General features: G+C 49.1%; 1 protein-coding gene across 3 annotated transcripts in view; it reads left to right on the top strand.

Annotated features, from left to right (window-relative positions):
* Positions 1-2,616: 2,616 nt before the first annotated feature.
* FOXK1 (forkhead box K1) overlaps positions 2,617-19,196 on the top strand; it is a 50,877-nt gene continuing 34,297 nt past the window's right edge. The window contains exon 1 of one of the 3 annotated variants that reach the window (XM_080556903.1): positions 2,617-2,726. In XM_080556903.1, coding sequence (XP_080413029.1) covers positions 2,632-2,726 — 95 coding nt within the window. In that variant the 5' untranslated portion in view covers positions 2,617-2,631. Of the gene's footprint in view, positions 2,727-6,570; positions 7,467-19,196 lie in introns of those variants that run through there. The other 2 variants (XM_080556901.1, XM_080556902.1) reach the window with 2 other exon arrangements.

Consider the following 19,196-nt stretch of genomic DNA (forward strand, 5'->3'; position numbering starts at 1 on the left):
GGAGACCAGGGCAGTTCCCATGCAGGCCCCTGGTCACCTCGGCAGGTTGGTGTCAGGACACTGCACCCTTCACCTCTGCCCTCGGTTCCCTGGACGTTATTGGAGAGGAAGCAAAGCCACATGAAGAACGATCACCACGTCCTTCCTCTAGGTCCAACCCAGCTGTTTTGGTTTTGTTTTAAGGATGCTTGAAGCCAGCAGCCTGGTTGAGAAAGGCTGAATCCGGACCTTCTCCTTTTTTCTTGGCATGGCTTTGCCCAGTGTTGGTTTTATTTTATTTTTATTTTTCCTTTTGAAGGGAATCTTTTGGTGTCCAGCTCTTCACCAGCAGGCTGATGGCTGATTAAATTAAATTAAAAAGAGGGAGCTGATTAAAAAGGAGGTTTTCCGTTGCTGGAAGGGGGATCTGCTAAAGAAGCGCTTGAATGCAACCGGTCCCAATGCCTGGGATAACACGAGGTGGAGGCTGCCGGGTCGTTCACAGCACAGAGATCATGAACGTCTTCTGTGCCCACGCCGTGGGTCATGGATCCAGTTCCAGATCACCCAGACTTTCCGCATGGGCTCTGTGCCTGTAAAAATGCAGGAAGGGAGCTGGGATCAGGTGTGGCCGCTGTGGTTTGGGCAGCGCGTGGCACCCGCTTTACGGAGCTGTGAATCACGAGGGATGTTGGGACAGCAAACATGCAGGCCCTGGCTTTTCTGTTTAAATGTTTTGTAATAATACAGGGTAAATTCTGTAGCTTTACTGGCTTCTCCAGCTTCTTGGGCAGGTTGTAAAGCAAGATACTTCAGATCAGCTGCTTCCAGCCCTCCAGACACTGCACAGAGCTTGTTTTCAGCAGCAGACAGGCAGTATATGCTACAGTTGCTCATAAAAGTCCAAAAACATATTCTTTTCAGGCTGAAACGTTTCATGTTTGATATCAGATTTTATATTTATTGGTTCAGTTGTTTTTAGCTGTTGAGAAGTTTGTGTTTTATTTTTCTTTCTCTGTTCGCATTGATGGAAAGCGAGAAAATGAGATCACTCAAAAACGGACCAAAGCAAATAATTCAGAGCTGGCTTGTGTTATATATTTCACCGAGGCCTGAGTTTCAAGCCAAACTGAAAGAAAGTTAGCAGAGTGGGTTTAAAGCTCAAAACACACATGACAGTGTAAAGTTTATGAATTATTTTAACTGCAACCTGTGAAATGGGATTGCTTTTGTAAAATTATCTCGACAACAAATGGTCTCGTTCAAGGCTTTCCAAAATGGGTGATCGTACATCAGGCAGTCCCTGGCATGGATTCTAGAACAGCGACAGCATATCTGCATTGGGAATGAGCAGATCCTATAATATTTTAGGCAACGGCAGAGTCTGGGCATCAGATGTTCCTGGGTCTTTATTGTGTTTTGGAGACCTTGCTGTGAAAATACATTTCTGATAAGTGTGATTTGAAAAAAAAATCCCTCTCTGAAACCTAAATAAGCTGTGAGAGAAACATTTTCAGCATCATGGAGCTTACAGTAAACAGGATCGCAGCTGATTTAGAAAAGAAAAAAAATTGATTACTATAGAAAGAACAACCTCCCTGGGTGGTGCTGCTCCCGGGAGGGAGCTGCGGGACGCAGCATCTCATCGAGCCCCATCTCGCAGGTGCTGAGCTGCTGCTCAGCCCCCAGCCCCTCGCAGGGGGCAGCCCTGGCCGGGGGGTCTGTGCTGTTCAGGGGGCAGGTCCCACGGTCTGCCCACCTTTTTCTGTCTCTGACGCTGCTCCCTTCCGCATAGCAGCCTGCTGGCATCAGGAGAAATGGTGTTTGGCACCCCTTGTGAGCTTTTGGGACCGTGAGTGTTCCCAGCACATCGCTGAATCACCAGTGTTGTTTTCTTCAGCCTTCTGCTGATTAAAAGCTGTGCAGGAAAAGAAAGAGCCCCTGTATCAATGTATCACCTCCTCCACAGGCGGGCCCTTTCTTATCAGCCCATCTGGATCAAACCCCAGCTCAGATCCACTGTGAAAGATTTGTAAAGCTGTTCTGGTTGAGGAGGGGTACCTGAGGCTGTCCCTGAGGCAATCAGGGCTCTGCTGCTGTCCCCAGACCCTCAGCAGCAGGTTGCATCCTCGCTGCTGCAGACTTCACAGGTCAGGCATCCGCCTCGTGGCTGAAGTTTTTGTAGATGTATGAGAGCTGTCCCAGGTCAGGGCCGAGGGACATCACTGGGGAGGCACACGGATCAGGGTTAAAAGCACAGACCATTCAACAGGATTGAGAAAACAGGTACAAATCCCGTGGGAGGCTGGGGCAGGCACCGTGCCTGTGTGTGGGACAGATACCCTCGTGTGTTTCAAAACAAAACTGGCAGCCCAAATTCGATTTGACTTCTTGCAACAGCTTGGTTAAGAAGAAAATCCTAACAAAGGAGCATGAGAGCAAACCCCCTTTCACTCCCATGTCACAGTGTTGTGATTTCAGAGACAGAAAAGGGAATTAAAACCCATCCAAGTGGAGAAAGAAGTGAGGCCGCTCCCGCACACAGGTGTGTAAGGGAAAGCAGCTCCCCACTTACAGGGCATGGTGCTCATCACTCGCATCTGCTTCTAATCAGCTTGGACAGAAGCCATAAAAGTGTTTAAAACCTGCTTGATGGCTGGGAGAAGGGAAAGGGAAAAAGGTTGTGGGGAGCTGTGCAGGAGCAGTGGAATTGGAGAGAACGCTGCCCTCTTCTTTATTTCATCTAGGTATGTGTGATGGTCCCGAAGCATCTGCTTGCTTGCTAATGATGCGCGCTTTACATCCCCCTTAACCCAATCAGGTTGAGAAATGCTGGACTAGGCTTGCGCGGAGACAGCAGAGCCTCTTTTACTTGGAGTAATTGCTTTCCTTCGCTCCTCTCCTCCTCCTTCCCTGGGTCAGGGCTGCATGCATTAGGCTGGCTTTCATTGTTAGCATCAATGTGTTGTCTAGCTGCTGGGTAAATACATCAAGCGGCTCATGCCCAGCATGCAGTTCACATCTTTCCCCTCTGCCGAGGCTGCTTTTCAATTACGCTTTGGTCTGGGGGTAGAACAGATTTCCTGCGGTGTTGAAGCTGGGCAGATTCTTTGCTGAATTGGGGCTTGATAAATATGTATCCTGTCTCGTGCATCAGGATGGCGAGAAACAGCCACACGAACTGCTTGAGAAACGCAGCATTTAACTTACAGAAATCAAGAGTTTTTAAGCAGATGCCACCCAGAAGATAGATCTAGAAACATACACTTTTATCACTGTTTTTATGAGATTTCTTTTTGTCCAGTGCAGTGGTATCTGGGTGACCAGAACAACCCATTACATTCATTTGCCCTCAACTGATAGCACAGAACAGATTCCTGCTGTATGTCGCTGCACGAAGACAGCAATGACACGCTGCCAAGCGAATGTTTGACAAAGGAAAGTCGGGTTCTGCGCCTTCCTCTGCGTGATGCTGGGTCTATCCTCACTGCTTGCTGTTCTTGTCCCTTTCCCAGCTGCTTTGAGCATTTAATTTCCCCTCCCGGTTCAGGCTGGCCTATTGCACAGGGGTGGCGGCACAGGGCAATGCCTCAAAACGGCGCGGGGTGTCACTGCAAAGGGTTTCACCTGCAGCAGGTTATTTCTGCCCGTGCACAGGCTGTGTCGGCGGGGTGTAGGCATCCCACATCTGGCCAGTCTGGAGCACAGAGAAATAGCTGGAGATGGCACCTTCTTGCCCAGCACCGGTTCCTAGGCACATCGCAGGGGTGGCACAGGGACCACGCTGTCGTCCCCCCCACCCTGTCCCATCCCCAGGGGCCGTGGCTGTTCCCCCCCATTTTGTGGTATCCATCTGGTGGCTCCCGGCCACCTGAATATTTTGGTACGCAACTTGTAGAGTCAGGAAGTTTGGCCACACCTGCAGACACATCCGTCCAAAACCTGCCGAGGAAAATGAACCACTTTAAAGTCAATCCAGCCATACGGAATGAGGTTAATTCAAACAATTCTGAGTGCATTTACATCAGGTATTTACACCGGGATAGCCGGCTCGACTTTAAGCAGGATTGGGCGATTGGAGGAGCGCAAAGCGTTTGCTCGTCTGAAGGGCCCTCGGTTTGATGCTGTTGCGGGGTGGATTAGAGCCGAGCAGAGCGTCAGAGGCTGCCGAGCACAGCGTGCTGCTGCTCGCCGCGCAACGAGCTCAGGGAATGGATGCCGCAGGCAAATGGGCTGGTGAGACACAATGCGAAGCATAACCCGCCAGGCAGCCAGGAGGAATCCCGTTTCTTTATGCCACCTGATCGCATTTTGTGTGAAGTTGGGATTTATCTCAGCGGCGCTTCCAGCGTAAGCAGCAAATTCCACTCGGAAGAAATTTTCAGGCAGAAAGAAAAAGATTTGTCGGAAGAAACACAGATGCACGCTGGCTGATTCATGCAGCGAGAGTGTCTTGGTGGGGGGGGGGTGACTGTGACATGTGTGAACGAGCCCTTCGGCATTCCCAGCTCCGCTCTCCTGCTGCACAGATGCTGTGTGCGAGTTAGTCTCCGACTGGAGCTGCAGAAATCTGTAGCCTATACCCAGTGTGGGACAGGTAATGGGATGCAGACCTTGCAGCGACACGTCTCTTGGCTGTACATCAGTTGTCCACGTGGGTCCCCAGGGTTGCTGGTACCCCCTGTGTGTGCAACCACAGCCCGTTTTCCTGTGCAGCTTTGGAATTATTTACTGACACTGTCTGGTAACTGTCTCACCCTAGTTCTGATTTTTTCGGGGCCCTGCCAGATGAATGGCACAGTGCTGGGTTCTAGAACAGCCTTAGACACGAACTAAAATCCACAGCCCTCCAGTGCTGCTTTCTCTTTCTTTGGGCAGCTCAACAGTTGCTCCAATATAGCGCCTGGTTTCACTTTGCCTGTTTGCACATGCACGCCTACCAGCTTGGGGCCATTTTTGAGCACACTTAGCAGTACTCTCACCCCGGTGCAAACAGACAAAAGGCATGAGCCAGCTCTGATGTCAGGCAGCGTGTGACACTGGCTCTCACCTACCAGATGGCTACGTTACTTGGTGACCACGAGCATTTGCTGATGCTGAGCAATCTGGGGCAGGACAGGAGCTTGCATGCCTGAGAGGAGCAGCTGCCTGCTGGAGCCCAGGTTACGCAGCGCGTGCCACTGCTGTGAGCCATGCCCCCATTTATTTGTTCCTCGATGTCTGAGAGTGCTATTTTAGCAGTAATTTAATTCCAGGCCTCCAGGGAGGCCACTTCTGTCCACCTCCCTCCTCCCTCTGTCCCCTCCGGGGATGCCTTTCCTTCATATCCTGCCCTGAAGACTGTGACCCTGTGCTGTGCCAGGCTCACCTGAGTCCCACTGAGAGCAAACACTGCTGCATAGGAAGTGATATTGGTGTTTTGTTAGGTGGCACTGGTCTTTCGTCCTTTCCACTGGTATTGAACTGTAGTGGCAAAGAGCACTCTAACTTAAGACGACGTCTCGGGTGAGATGTCTAACTCAGGTCCCGACTGCTCAGCAGTCATTAAACATCTCAGGGAAGATGTTCCAGGAGCGGGGATGTTAACCTTGTGGTCCTGGACCAATTCCAGCTCGTTTAATTACAGTCTTCATATCTGAAATTTGCTCTGCACTTTTGACCGGTTATGGGATTATTTTTTTCCCATCTCCTCTAAGCTGTTGAGCAGCCTTGCTAAGAGCTGCCACACTCCCCACTTGAGCTGAAGCAATAAGCAATTATGACTGTTCCCTCTCTCAAGATTTTCAAATTTATTGTATTTTCTGGTGACTTAACAATTTGGGATTCTGCATTGTGTCACTGGCTTGCCTATGCAGAAAAGTTTTACCTTTTCAATCTGGATATCCTAACCAGTAGAGTATACATGATCCACAGATGTGGTGTTGTTGCAAAGAACATGACCTTTATTAAGTAGGTAATATAAATAACTTCTGGAAAAATAAAAAATAAAAGGTAATTTAAAGTAAGAAATAGTGTAATGTCAGCTAAACAACCCTCATACACACACGCTCCCTTACACTAAAGAACTATGTGTGTACAAAACCTAGTTTTTAAACTCCCACCTCAGTGTACCAGGGATGTTTTCCCCTTGGCAGACAGTCCAGGGGATTATGATTGTGTTGGAATTAAATCCCCGTGTAGTTGTATGATGGTTAGGGTGATGCCGGGCGGTCTCACCAGGTGTAAGCCAGCCTGAAGCGTGGCAGCCCTGCTTCTCTGGGGGCCCAGGGCCACGCCAGGCAGGGAAGGCCGGGGAGGACCTCTCTAGGAAACAGGGCTCCAAAATGGACTTGGGCAGCCCCTCCGGGGGCTGTTTCAACGCACGGAGCCCACTGTTGTGGGTTTTTCCCTGTCATCTTCTCCAGGAGGAAGAAACACGGGGACGAGAGGGGACGGGGGTTAACATGAGGGACGTCTGAGCCACCTGAGGGGGAGACTGAGCCCCCTTGGGGGGTGTCTGAGCCACCTGAGGGGGGATCTGAGCTACCTGAGGGGGTGTCTGAGCCACCTGAGGGGGGGACTGGGCCCCCTTGGGGGGTTTCTGAGCCACCTGAGGGGGGGACTGAGCCCCTTTAGGGCTGTCTGGGGCACCTTGGAGGGGGACTGAGCCCCCTTGGAGGATGTCTAAGCCACCTGAGGGGGGGGGGGGGGTCTGCGGCCCCGCACCCTCCGCCCCCCGGGCCCTAAAGCGGACCCCGGGCCACCTGCCCCGAATAACGGCGCTTCGGGGCCCTCTCCTCGGGAAGCACCAACCGAGGCCCGTCAGCGATCGCGCCGGGGCCCTGCAGGCGGCGCTGCGAGCCCCCTCCCGGCCTCCAGAAAGCGCTGCGGTGCCGGGGCCCGGCCCGGCCGGCGGAGCTGGCGGGGAGGCTGGGGAAGGCAGGCAGGCAGGCAGCGGGGCTCGGCTCGGCTCGGCTCCCGCTCCGCCCCGCTTCCCCTCCTCCCGTCCGCCCCGCCGGCTCCGCCCCGGAGGCCGGCACGCTGGCTCGCTCCGTGCCTGGGAACATGGCCGAAGTCGGGGAGGACAGCAGCGGGGCGCGGGCTCTGCTGGCGCTGCGCTCGGCGCCCTGCAGCCCCGCCGCGGCGCCCCCTCCCGGGCCGCCGCCGCCCCCGGCCGGGCCGCCCGCTGCTGCTGCTGCTGCCTCCGCCGCCTCCTCCGCCGCCTCCTCCTCCTCCTCCTCCTCCTCCTCCTCCGGGCCGGTGCTGGCTCGGCTGCAGGGCCGCGAGTTCGAGTTCCTCATGCGGCAGCCGGCCGTCACCATAGGCCGCAACTCGTCGCAGGGCTCGGTGGACGTCAACATGGGGCACTCCAGCTTCATCTCCCGGCGGCACCTGCAGCTCAGCTTCCAGGAGCCGCACTTCTACCTGCGCTGCCTCGGCAAGAACGGCGTCTTCGTGGACGGAGCCTTCCAGCGCCGCGGCGGCCCGGCCCTGCTGCTCCCGCCGCAGTGAGTGGGGCTGGGCCGGGGGCGGCGCCCCCCCGCGGCCCCCTCCGGGAAGCCCGAGGGGCCGGGGAGAAAGGGGGAGAGGGAGAGGGGTCGGCCTCTGTGGGGTGAGCCCCCTTGGGAGGGTCCTGAGGGGGTCCCCGCCCACGTGGAGGAGGGGAGGGAGGGTGGGGAGGGGTCTCTGCCCCGCTGGGGGATCTGCTGGGGAAGGGGGGTTGGGGTGGTGTTGAGAGGGGTGGCCTGTGTCCAAGGTGGGGGTCTCGCTGCCCGCTGAGGGGCTGCTGCTGACGGAGGTGGTCTTGAGGCCGTCCGCAGCTTGCAGGGGGTGTGACGGGGTGGTGTGGGACCCCTCGTGTCAATAAGGCTTCGGTGGGTGAGGGACGTGCTAAGGGTGGCTGTCCCCACCCGATGGGGGGCACGACGAGGTGGTGAGGGATGTCCACGCACCGAAGAGCCGGGCGACAGGGCAGCGGGTCCTGCTCCCGCTCTGCAAGGGTTGTCCTCGCCTTCCTGGGCATCTGCAAGTGTAAAGGGGGACGTTCATCAGGGCCACATCGCTCGGAGGGAACCACGTCTGGGGACGAAGCATGACCCCGTTGTCGTAGGGTGCCTCTCCGCCGGCTGTCCCCGTGGTGGTTCTGCCTGCCACCAGGCTCACGTTCAACCGGTGGCCCTTACGGGCCTCCCAGAAGATAAACGAGAGAAGGCTCTCAGCAGCGGGCTAAAACTTGCTACGCCCAGGGTTTGTCTTCCCTGGAAAAGTTCTAGTGGAAAAAGTTGGAAAACCACTTCGCCTGAGTGCTTATTTTAGGGTTGGCAAGTCGCGTGTTGTTCTCCGTGTCTCTACGGGGCAACAGAGAAACAGGGAGTGTCCCGTCCCGCAGGGATGGTGGCCAAGGGTGGTGCTGCCCACCAGGACCCCCGGAGAGCAGCTGCCTTGGGTACCTTTCCTTTGGTTACAGAGCAGGCTGCAGGGGTGGCTTTGGTGTTAGCAGCGAGGTTGTTGTTGTCCGCGTTACGTTTTTAGATAAGCTTTCTTGTTGGGGGAAAGCACGGAAAGAAGGAAGAGGTCGACGCCGATCTATTTCTTCCTCCGAAAATCCTGTTTACGGTTGCTGAGCACTGTCCAACTACTGCAGCGCTTCACCCCGGAGGTGGCAGCGTGGCGGCGGTGGGTGATGTAATTCCTGCGTGCATCTCTTCAGGTCCCGCTGGGCAGGCTGTGTCTGCTGTGATCCCCGAGTGAACCCCCCTTAAAGGCGGGGAGCGATATTTCTGTGCCTTTTGTTGCTTGTGTAAAACATCTGTCTTCAGCTGGCAGCGTTTGGCTTTGGTACCGCTCACCTCCAGCGCAAGGGTCCTGGAGTTATCCCTCTCTCGCCAGCGTGTTGCTCAGGGGAGGGTTTTTTAATTACTCATTTCCTCTGCAGGCTGCTTCATTTTGTACTTAGTAATTTAGTTATAACTCCCTAGCTGCTCGCTCTCTGAGGCGTTTTGTTTTGTAACGTGTTTCATTTTCTAAAAGAGATGTCCTTTAGTGTCTGTTTAATTAATCTCGCTTTGTAAAACAAGACCACCCAAAGCCCAGGGCAGTTCTGTTGTTTTGCTCCCTCTGGTCCTGGGTTTATTTGTGCAAGCTCTCTTCTCCCTGTCGTTCTGTTTCTTCGTTTGGTTAATCATAAGCATTGTGCTCGAAAACTCTCTCAGGCAGCAAATGGGTTGCTTATTCCCCCCACTTCCATTTGCTCACGACTTCTGGTGTGGGAATGGCAATTTTCCTTCTTCATCACTTCAAAGGGAGGAGTTCAACGTGCAGTTAGGAACGCTGCTCAGTAAGCCATCCTCTTTGCTTGGTCACTGTTTGAGCTACATAAATAAACTCCATGCTCCTCCCTCTCTGAGTTCTGGAGTAGGAAAATGTTTTGCATCAATCTAAAGGAATTTGCCCCCTTGCTTCTAGCAGGTAAACAACTCCTTTTCTTTTCCTGGCCGGGCAAGGGTTTGTAATCAAGACCAGGGTAAAAAAAAAAAAAAGTCCTATCAAAACTTGTAATACACAGCTTCTATTGAGGCTTAAACCTATTCTCCTGTCCACTATTATCCCCGTGTTTGAAAAATCGGACAACTCCCTCCCAGTCACACCCTCGCTGCCCCCACAAACACACACCCACCACACAAGCAAAACAAAGCACTGGTCGCTGCCATTTCTTTTCTGCAGAGAAGCCCGTATGCCTGTTGCAAGCCTACTAATATTGTCAAAGATAGGAGGAATAAAAATAAAGATAGGTCTCAGTACACCGACTTTACAATTCAAGCTACACTTTTTTTTTCTGAGTATCGTTTTCTGGTAACATTACAGTCCTGTTTGGTACAGCCACATATCTCCATCTGCCCGTAGAATGTACAGTTTATATTAAATTTTAGAAATTAATGGCTGCTCCACGCAGTGATTTAGATGGGAGCCCCTTGTGATGTGGGGAATGCTTGCTGGTAAACTTTGAAGAAATGCTTGTTTGAATAGTTGTCCCCTTTTTTTTCACCTTCTAGTAAAGGATAGCAAAAAATATACCAAGTCCAATTTCTTTTCTATGAGTACAGTCATTGCTTTGATATTACAAGCAAAGGAGATGATTGTGGATCACGAGATCATGAATGGAAGCAGAGGATTCCACGGAAAAAACGTCTTTCAGATGTAATTCATACTGTAAAAAATAAGTCCTGGACTCGCAAATTCTGTTTCTGAGGTTTCTTCCCATTTCACTCACTCCGTATAAACATTTCTGTGTTGTCAGCCCTCTCCTGTGTCTAGAAGTAATTATTCCTAAAATTTGCAGAAGATTTTGCAGGGAGGAGTGGGGAAGGGAAGAAAGAGGAAGAGTTCTGAGATGTTTCTTTCTGAAGACTCTCTGTACCTCCTAAAACAATAGACCCGTTCAAAATCAAGGGCCTTGGAAAAGTTTCGTATCGCTTCCTCCATCCCCTCGGTGTGTACGTGTAATAATCTGGGAGCAGAATTTCACTGCCGGGCAGGAGTGTCGTGTTGCACAGCTGTGTTGTTGTGGAAGATTATATTTCACAGATGTGATGACATAACCGTGAAGTGTAATTAAACAGTAACGACCAACAAGAAGGGCATTTCCTCGAGGTTAATGACAGTTAGAAACAAAGTGGGTAGAAGAGTGGAGGGCCCGCAGTCCCGCCAAAGCCCCGTTAATCTGTTTAATGAACACGAGTGTCGCACTACAGCAGGCGTTACAAATAAATCAAGATGAAATCATGGAAGTACTTACACTGAGAATAAGTGCTTTAAGTAAAATTAAGGATCGCTAGAAACTCCTTTTAGCTATACTAGTGGGGGCTGGAAATCTCTAGAAAAATGTTTGTGGTTTTTATATTAAAAAAAAAAATCAAGACTATTGCTTAGGGTAAGCGCTAGATTTTTAAACTATTGGTACAAGCAAAAACTTGAGATACAGCTGGACTCACTGGCTGGAGTAATTTTTCCTGCTGAGGACAATCCTATTGTCAAAAAATAGGAGGGGAAAAAATAAAGATAGATCTTAGTGCGCAGACTTTACAATTCAAACTATAGCTTTTCTCTGAATATTATTTAATGGTAACGCTACAGTCCTGTTTGGTACAGCTTCAAATTTACCATGTAATCAGGTGTTTGCAGGATCAGGTCAACATTGGATTATTAAATTTTTCTTTGTAATCTTCAGAAATGACTCAATTTTTAAAAGAAGTGACAGTAACAAGTTAGAGACTTCCAATAACTAAAATAAGCGTTTCTCCACCCCTAGAAGCGAAGGAACTGAAACAGAAGTTGAAAGTTTAAGCTTGCTAACCTGAATTTTAAGCAGCTATGGGTCAGGTTTTCAAATGCTCCGAAGTACAAAAGTCCTATTGACTAAAAACTGCAAATGTTGATCGAGCGTAGCCCGATAATAGCACTTGAGCTTTCTGAACTGGGAGCTCAATAGATTGGAAAATGGTGCTTGTCTGCGAGCGTTTCATGGGATATTTGCTTATTGCTTTTGTGCCCGTTCTGTAGCTTTGCAGTAGAGCTGTTAATGGAGCTGAAAGTTGGTGTTTTTCAGTGTAAGCTGATATTTTCAGCGTGAGATTTAGAAGCGTGAAAAAGTTTTAAAACCTGAAATTCTTTTAGCATTTAGGAAAGGGTGAATGGAGTATTTTTTTTATTTTATTTTTTAGTCGGAGTGTAAAATACGAGGGGAGTAAATATGTGGATGTATAAAATTAAACCGTGGAGTTAAAAAATAAAATCTATTATGTGTACGAGCCCCATTATAAATTGAAAACTTACTCTGCATGCGAAGAGCATGCTGCTCTATTTATAATGGCATTTTGCTAGGCACTTAGTAAACTTGACAAAAATAAATAGTGCAGTGCTCCGAGCAGATATCGAGGTGCTGAGCCCACCGAATGCTGCGGGCAGCAGCGGTGTCGCTGCAGTTGGGGTCCGGGAACCCAAAAATGAGAGCTGGATCCAGCAGTCTTCCCGTTCCCCTTCCTGAGGGAGACGGGGCAGGCTGTTAGCCAGGAACCCGAGGCTCTGGCTCAAATAAAAATTGACCCGATCTAGAAAAATGGAGATGTGCACGGCGTGTCAGTGTTTTGATGACCTCACTAACCACTCGGCCTCTATTCTTGTGGTTAGGACGATGCCATCACGGTGGGTGCGAGTGTGGGTATCCTTACAGCTCGGAGGGAACTGCGAGCCCTGCGTACGCGTGCTAAGGAAGTGCTTTGACCACATAACCACGACTGCAGAGCTGCTCGTTTCTGAAATGCTGCGTGTGTCTGTTGACTCTGTTAGCTCCTCGTGCAGTTTTGCTTCTTAAAGATTGCGTAATCTGCATTTACAACGATTTCTTTCCTTTGTTTGAAATGATTTGCTGCAGCTAGTGGATGGTGGTTTTGCTCTTGCTAGAAATTCTTAAAAGGTTTGCTGTCTTAGTTCTTTATCTGACGTTTCTCATGCTCTGATTTCAAAGACCGAACAGGTTTTTTTTGTTGCGCAGCAAGGCTGTGATAAAGGGCTGCTTTATTTTAATTACGGAATTTATGTCGAGTAATAATTCCTAGCTACGCGCCTCAATTTGTCATGGGTTATATTAAATGTTTAAGGAAAGTTTCTCATTAAGTGAGGCTGGTGCTCGATTTGTTGATTCAAAAATAGCTGTGCTGGAAGTCAGGCTGCGAATGTAAACTAACGCCATGCAAAACTCGGTGTCTGCTCTCTTAGGGATTCCTTTAAACCAAGCTCGGTTCAGTTTAGCTGATGTGTTGATGATGAAAAGATTAATCTAACCAGAACACGCCGCGCTTGTCTTGTGCATTCTTGTGCAGATCTCAGCTGTGAAGGCTGAGGCTGTAATGTGGATTCGAGTTGTGCTGGTGTAACTTCTGTGTTCGCAACCTCTCCATCATGACATCTGTGCTCAGCTGACTGGGGGACGCTTCCAGTTGCTGTCTGTGTACAGAAGTCTAGGGGATGAATGAGTGTAAGAGGTTTTGCTCTTACAAACGCTGGAATAAAAATCATGAGATCTTCAGTAATTCACATCTTAGTTATTTTGGTGCCAGTTGCGTGAGCATCCCCGCTGCAGGGTTCCTGTTTTGACTTCAGGCAACAGATCAGAAGAACCTTTTTTTTTTTTTTTTTAATCTTTTTTAATTTCAGAAAATGGGACACAGCCTTCCACCGACGAACTGAAAGTACAGATGAGGACCAGCCTGACGCGGTTGTTTCCTTTGTAAGCAAGCTCCCAGTAACTGCGCTCCGATAGCCATTTGGCGTCCGAGCTGTTGTGTGCGACGCCAAATTCTCTTGCTCGGTGTTGCAGTTTCCTGGAGGAGTAGATGTGGCAACAGGATGTTGGTAAAGAACAGGAAACTACTTGAATTTACTACTCATGACATACAAATAAACTCTTCTTCCTGGCCCACGTGTAGTACTTGGTGTCTGCCATCGACCCGAGTTTCTGCAGCTCCTGGGGGCTGGAGCTGGGAGGTCGCAGTGTGCTTTGGGGGAGCCGTGCTCTGGCGCTGGGGGAACAAGGAGGACGTGGGCTGCTTGGTGCTGGTAAGGGATTTGGTGCCTGTCTGCGATCTGACACTTACCTCCAGCTGGCTTTGCTCCGTGCATCAACCCCTGAAGGGTTTCCCAAGGCTGCAGGATTACGGCTGGGATATCTGCTTCTGGGTTCCTGCTTAAAGGGGGAGCAACACGAAACAAACGAAGAAGAAAGCTGAATGTGCTTCCCAGAGTGGGTTAGGTGGTTAAGGCCTTTGTCATCTGACGATTTTACACAACTGGGACAGGCAATAAACGCTGTAAGAGCTGGTTCAGTGCTTTCTGGCTGGTTAGCTTGGGTAGCTTTTACACGTCGGTTTAAAACATTTAAAACAGAAGCGGCTGGTGGGCCCCGATGTAGCAGACCGAGAAATACAGGGAGCTGGAGGTGTGAGGAATTACAGGTTCATTTTGTGGCCGTGGTCCGAAGGAATCAGTAAGGTGAAGAGGTTCAAGCAGTTCTTTTGTCTCCCGAATGTGTGGGCTATGACAAGACACCTTAACGTACTTCCAGGTTATTTGGTTAATTGACTAATCGTGGGTACAAATGATTTTATGGTCTTGATGCATTTGTTCACTTCAGTGACTAGTTCCGTATGAATCACTGGATAGCTTTTTTCGAGTATTTATAAGTTTCCCCCCTTCAGCTGACTTCAGGCTGCCTGTAATTAGACATAGCGCTGATCTCTTGCCTAGGTAAATGAGTGAAAATTTCTTTGCAGCAGTGTATTCTCTGTTTTCATAATACAGATGCAGTTTTACTAACATCTGTTCACTCTTGTCCATAAATGTTTTTTGCAAGTGATTTATGTCTTTAGTTCCTTCAGAACAGCTCAATAAAATGCATGTGTGCATTACTTTTGCATGGCACTTAATTTTTATGAAATACATATTTTATTGGACATTTAAGGGTCTTAATGGCCTAATTAATACTCTGTATCCACTTCTGTCTTGTGTGTTTTGCTCTTCATTAGACTGCTGCGCCTTTTTTCTCATCCTTGTACATTTCTTATCATAAAAATTTCAAGCAGTCTTTGGAGAGCACTCTGTCAGAAGCCTGTTCTTTGAATATTCAGCAACTCTCAGCAAGATTTGATTGATAGTCCCTTCCCTCCCTTGCCCACTCTATTTTTAGTGATTCAAAAAGGAGTTTAATTTCTCAGGCTGTCATTTGTTGTGTATGCGTGCGCGCTCCAATTTGTTTCGGTGTTTTTCTCCCGCCTTTCAACGCAGCAGATAGGTAATTTTCCTGTTGTTTGATGACACCTTGACAGTTGCCGAGAAATAATGCAGAAGTGAATTGGGAATTCCACCTTAGCTGAGGGAGCAAAGCTGAACAGTCTTCGGTTCTGTTAATACGTGCTGCGTGATTAGTAGAGGAGGGTAAGTGGAAGGAAACTTAAAGCGTGTTATTATCACTTATCCTGCATTAAGAGCTGTCTCGCAGAAGAGCCTGCATCTCTCCACGTGCACCTACGATGCACTCCATCTTCTGGGGCAGATCGGGGAGACAAAAAACCTGCGGCCTAAGCAGAGTGGAAGAGGCATCCCTTTCCTTCTCTGAAACGCGATGTTACAGCTATGCCCCTTTTTTCTGCTTCATGCCACTTTAAAGAGAGCCTTGGGAAGGCTTCCCACACAAACTGTTTTAATCTTCTGTCTCCCTTAAGGCCACGGACGGAAGCCACCAGCATTTTGACTAAGCAAGACCGGACTCCCTGCAGAGCCAGTTTGTGCACTTGCTAAAGGATTTGTTCTTGAGCAACTGAAGGCCTTTCCTCTCTCCAGGGCACAAGAACTCTGAACTCTTTAAACACTCAAAATCCTGGTGGTGTGGGAGGAGAAAAGAACCAGACACAGAAAGCAGATGCTGTTTCCACCTGATGGGTAGACCAGAAATGGTTTTGCTTTTCGTACTCAGTTTGAGCGCAGTCCAAACCAGCGAGGGCAGGCTCTCGGTGTCGGAGATGTGCCAACTGCTATTTACTTATTGATCTTTTTTTTTTTTTTAATTGTTTCACGGCTTGCGTAAGGTGGTGTATCTTGGCTTGGCTGCCAGCCCATCATGTGTAAAGGGGTGTTGACTGTCAACAAGCCTGGCAATTGGGTGGCTTTGCCTCCTTCTGTCTTGGCCGTTTGGCTGTATAATCATTATCTCTGTTCTTCTACCACGTCTCCCTTAGACACTGGCTAATGAGACAAGCCGTAATGAAACTGTTTAGTGCCCTGGTAAGACCTGCGAAGGAAGTCAGAGGCTGGCACATGCTTTGCTGCTGCTGCCTTTCCTTATGGAGTATTAAGGCAAGTGCTGATGTTTTCTTCAGGCACAGGAGGTCTTAGGTGAATATTCTTGATGTGCACTGGTTCAATAAACGTGTTGCTAGCTCGGTTATTTTTTTTGTGTGTGTGTGTGTTTTGTATAAACAAGGCATATACAAACTGGCTGTTAGAAATCGGTGCAGTCACGTAGTTCAGACTTACACGTGGTCTGTTTACAACCGAGTGGCCCAGATCAGCGCTTTGCTGCAAACTGAGCCTCAAATGAACTCGGGAGACAATTTTTTTGATGAACGGCGATACTAAATCTGAGGTCTCTGGGTGGCATGTGGGTGCATCCTCTTTTCCACGTGATTCGGTTTCTTCTCGCTTTCATCTTGCTTTGTGCTTCACCAGAACGTATTGCAAGTGTGAGAATTGACAAAATAATCTGTAGCAGAAACGGCATAGAGTCCTCTTCCTCAAAAAGCTGGTATTACAAACTGTGAAGTTTGTGTGAAGCTTCTAGGTAAGGTACGTGCACCAAAGTAAAATGTTTCCCTAGCTCTGTACACTATAGGGAAGCAGAGGGAGGGAGGGGTGCAGCAAAGTATGCTGGTAATATGACAAGTTAACTCTTTAAAATGTCCTGCTTTAAGGTAATGAAACCATTGTGGTGGCAGCTTACATATGTCCTGTCGTTTTGCACGAGTCTTTCACTGTAGTAGATTAAACTCTTTTCAAGGAAGAAACTCCTCAGTACGGTCAGATTTGCTGTCAGGATTTAAGATGCTTGAACACCCTTGGGATTATTTTTTGCTGTTTGCCATCTTAGCCGAGTCCTGCTAGGTGGTCTGTCCCAAGCCAGTCCAGTATGCCTTTGCCTTAAAACAAACCACAGTAGGATAAATTTCTTTTCTGTTTCTTTAGTAGGAAGGCTTTGTCTTACCAAGCTGTGCCTGGGATCCTCTTCTAACCTTCATTTCCAATGTCAGTATTTCGGAGGCTGCAGGTGGGTGTCACTTTGTAGACATATGTGTGAGGGATGCTCTGTGATGCCCCAAATGCTTATTTGGCTCCGAGTCCAAAAGATGCCAGCTTTTAAAACATCTAAATTACCCTCGGAGCAGCCTTTAACGCTAATCCTGGCTTCCTCTACTGGGCATTGAATGGGTTGTGAAATCGGAGGGAGCGGAACGGACTTGAGTGAACGTTTTGCAAAGTCTGAGTCCATATGGATCGTTTTTTATAATGTACATAAATAGTACATTAGCTCCTTCCAAATCACTTTCTAAATGAACTGAACCAGCCTCAAAGGAAAATACATCATAGTCATGCTCTGTGTGTGAGAGCCCTCTTAGAGAGCCTGACTGCATTCAAAGGTTAGCAACATCCCACACACAAGTTTTTTCTGGCATATGTATGTGGGAATTAAGATCTTTTCCTGAGCTTTACTGAGGTTACTTTGTTTTGCACAGCCTTCGCTAATGTGTTTATAGGTAGGTCTTAGCTTTGGAAATAAGTCTCCTAGGTGGCTGCTGAGACCTTTCAAGGAGACCAGCTGGCTCCTTGAAAGCAAGCCCTGCGATGATGAATGGCCCATTAGAAGAAAGTTGATGGCATCGCAAATGAGATTTACATGAGAATCAAACTGCTCTAGTGTGTCCAGCAGAGATGCTGAAACAAACGCCCCTCGCCGGGACGGTTATTGAGAGATTTTTTTATGAACTGATCTTTTCAAATGGGGAGTTTCTTCTCCTTCTCCAGGATATAAAAATACTCAAAAACCTGTAGTAATAAAGGAAGGGTCTTCCCAGGAAGCTGGGAAGGGGCATGAAAAGGGGGATAGGACACGAGCTGTGTGCTGTGCGTGGCCAAATTTCTGTGGTGGAAGGGGCAGGAGCTGCGGCAAGCTGGAAATTCCCCGGCAGTTGAGCAAAGTTTGAAAAATCTTGGTGTTGAGTTAGGTATGGAAATGAATAACCAGCACGACTTGTCGAGGCCAGCGCTGGCACTGCCACTCGTTCCATGCTGTCACTACATATTTAATTCTCGGTGCACTGCTTAATTTCTTATTGAAAACAGAACTCTTTGTAGAAGCTGTTACGGGGAAGTTCCCCAGAGCGTGGGTGCAGGTGGGGCTTTTTTTGGCACTGAGGTAGGTGTTAATTGTGGTTTATGATTGAGGGAGAAACGTACTTAGCCGAACGTTTCTGCCAAGATGAGCAAAGAAGGAAAATAGTTAATATTGACCTTTTGAATTTTAACCGAGATCGGTGTGAGCGGCAGAGGCTTGGAAAGCTGCTCAGAACGGCTCTCAAGTTTCGCAGAAGCAGGGAAGAAATGAGAGGTACTGGTCGTGGCCGGGCTGTGCTGAGTCACCCCTTGTGGTCTGCGCTGCGGTGCAATTGAAGCCAGGCTCCTGCTCTTATCTCGAGGGCTGTCTTGGAGGGGGGAAAAACTCAGCCCGTGATGAATGAATGGGGAACGGGCAGTCCTTTCTGTGCAGAAACTCCCTGCAGGCAGGCGTGTGTGTGTGTGTTAGAGAACTGGTGCTTGCCGTTGCTGCAACACCTCCGAAAACGAACCAGCTGGCAGTCCGGGTGCTCGCTGCCCGCTGCTGCCCCAGTTTCATGCACGGGGGTGCCGAAGCAGCCGGGTGCAGCGCGTTGGTGCTCCTCGGCCTGGGAGCTGTGGTTTGCCCGTACACCCCCAGGTCCGGGGCGGTTGTAGGACCTGCAAATTCCTGCGGGAATGGCTCTGAGACCTCAGTGAATGCTGAGCCAAACTTGCTCAGAACCCAAGGCTTGTTGCAGCATCTGCCATTAAGTCTGAAGGCGCAGGGTTTGCTGCTGGCTCGTGGAGGACAAGGGTGGTGGTAGCAGAATGCAGACAGAGCCATTTGTGTGCTCAGATTTACTTCGTAGGGCAGCAATGGGGAAGGGTGGAATAACCTCGCTTGCCATCATGGTGTGTATTGGTTTTTCTCTTTTGTTTTTGTTGCATAAAGCCTTGGCTGCTGTCAGGCACACAGTTGAAGAATATTTATTTTTGCAGTGTGTGTTTTTTTTTTTTTTTACTTCTGTTCCATTTTTCTGCCAATTTGATCTGTACTTTAGTTTTGTTTAGTGGTTATCTGATAGGGTTGGGATTTTATTTTTGATTTGGCCTTTTTTTTTTCCCCATTTGAAAAATCACATTAGGCTCTAAAATGGATCAGCTCTAAAACTGAATGCTAGGACAAGATATTTATTGCTGATGCTGTCGGAGAGAGACCCCTATAAAGTGAATTTCTGTGTACTGAGAAGATGCCCCAAACTTCACTAAGTGCCATGCCAATGAAAAGACTTCCGAGGCTTTGCGGAAATCCTGTCTTA

The sequence above is a fragment of the Anser brachyrhynchus genome, assembly GCF_964034855.1.
Source record: "Anser brachyrhynchus genome assembly, chromosome: 15".
NCBI lineage: Eukaryota > Metazoa > Chordata > Aves > Anseriformes > Anatidae > Anser > Anser brachyrhynchus.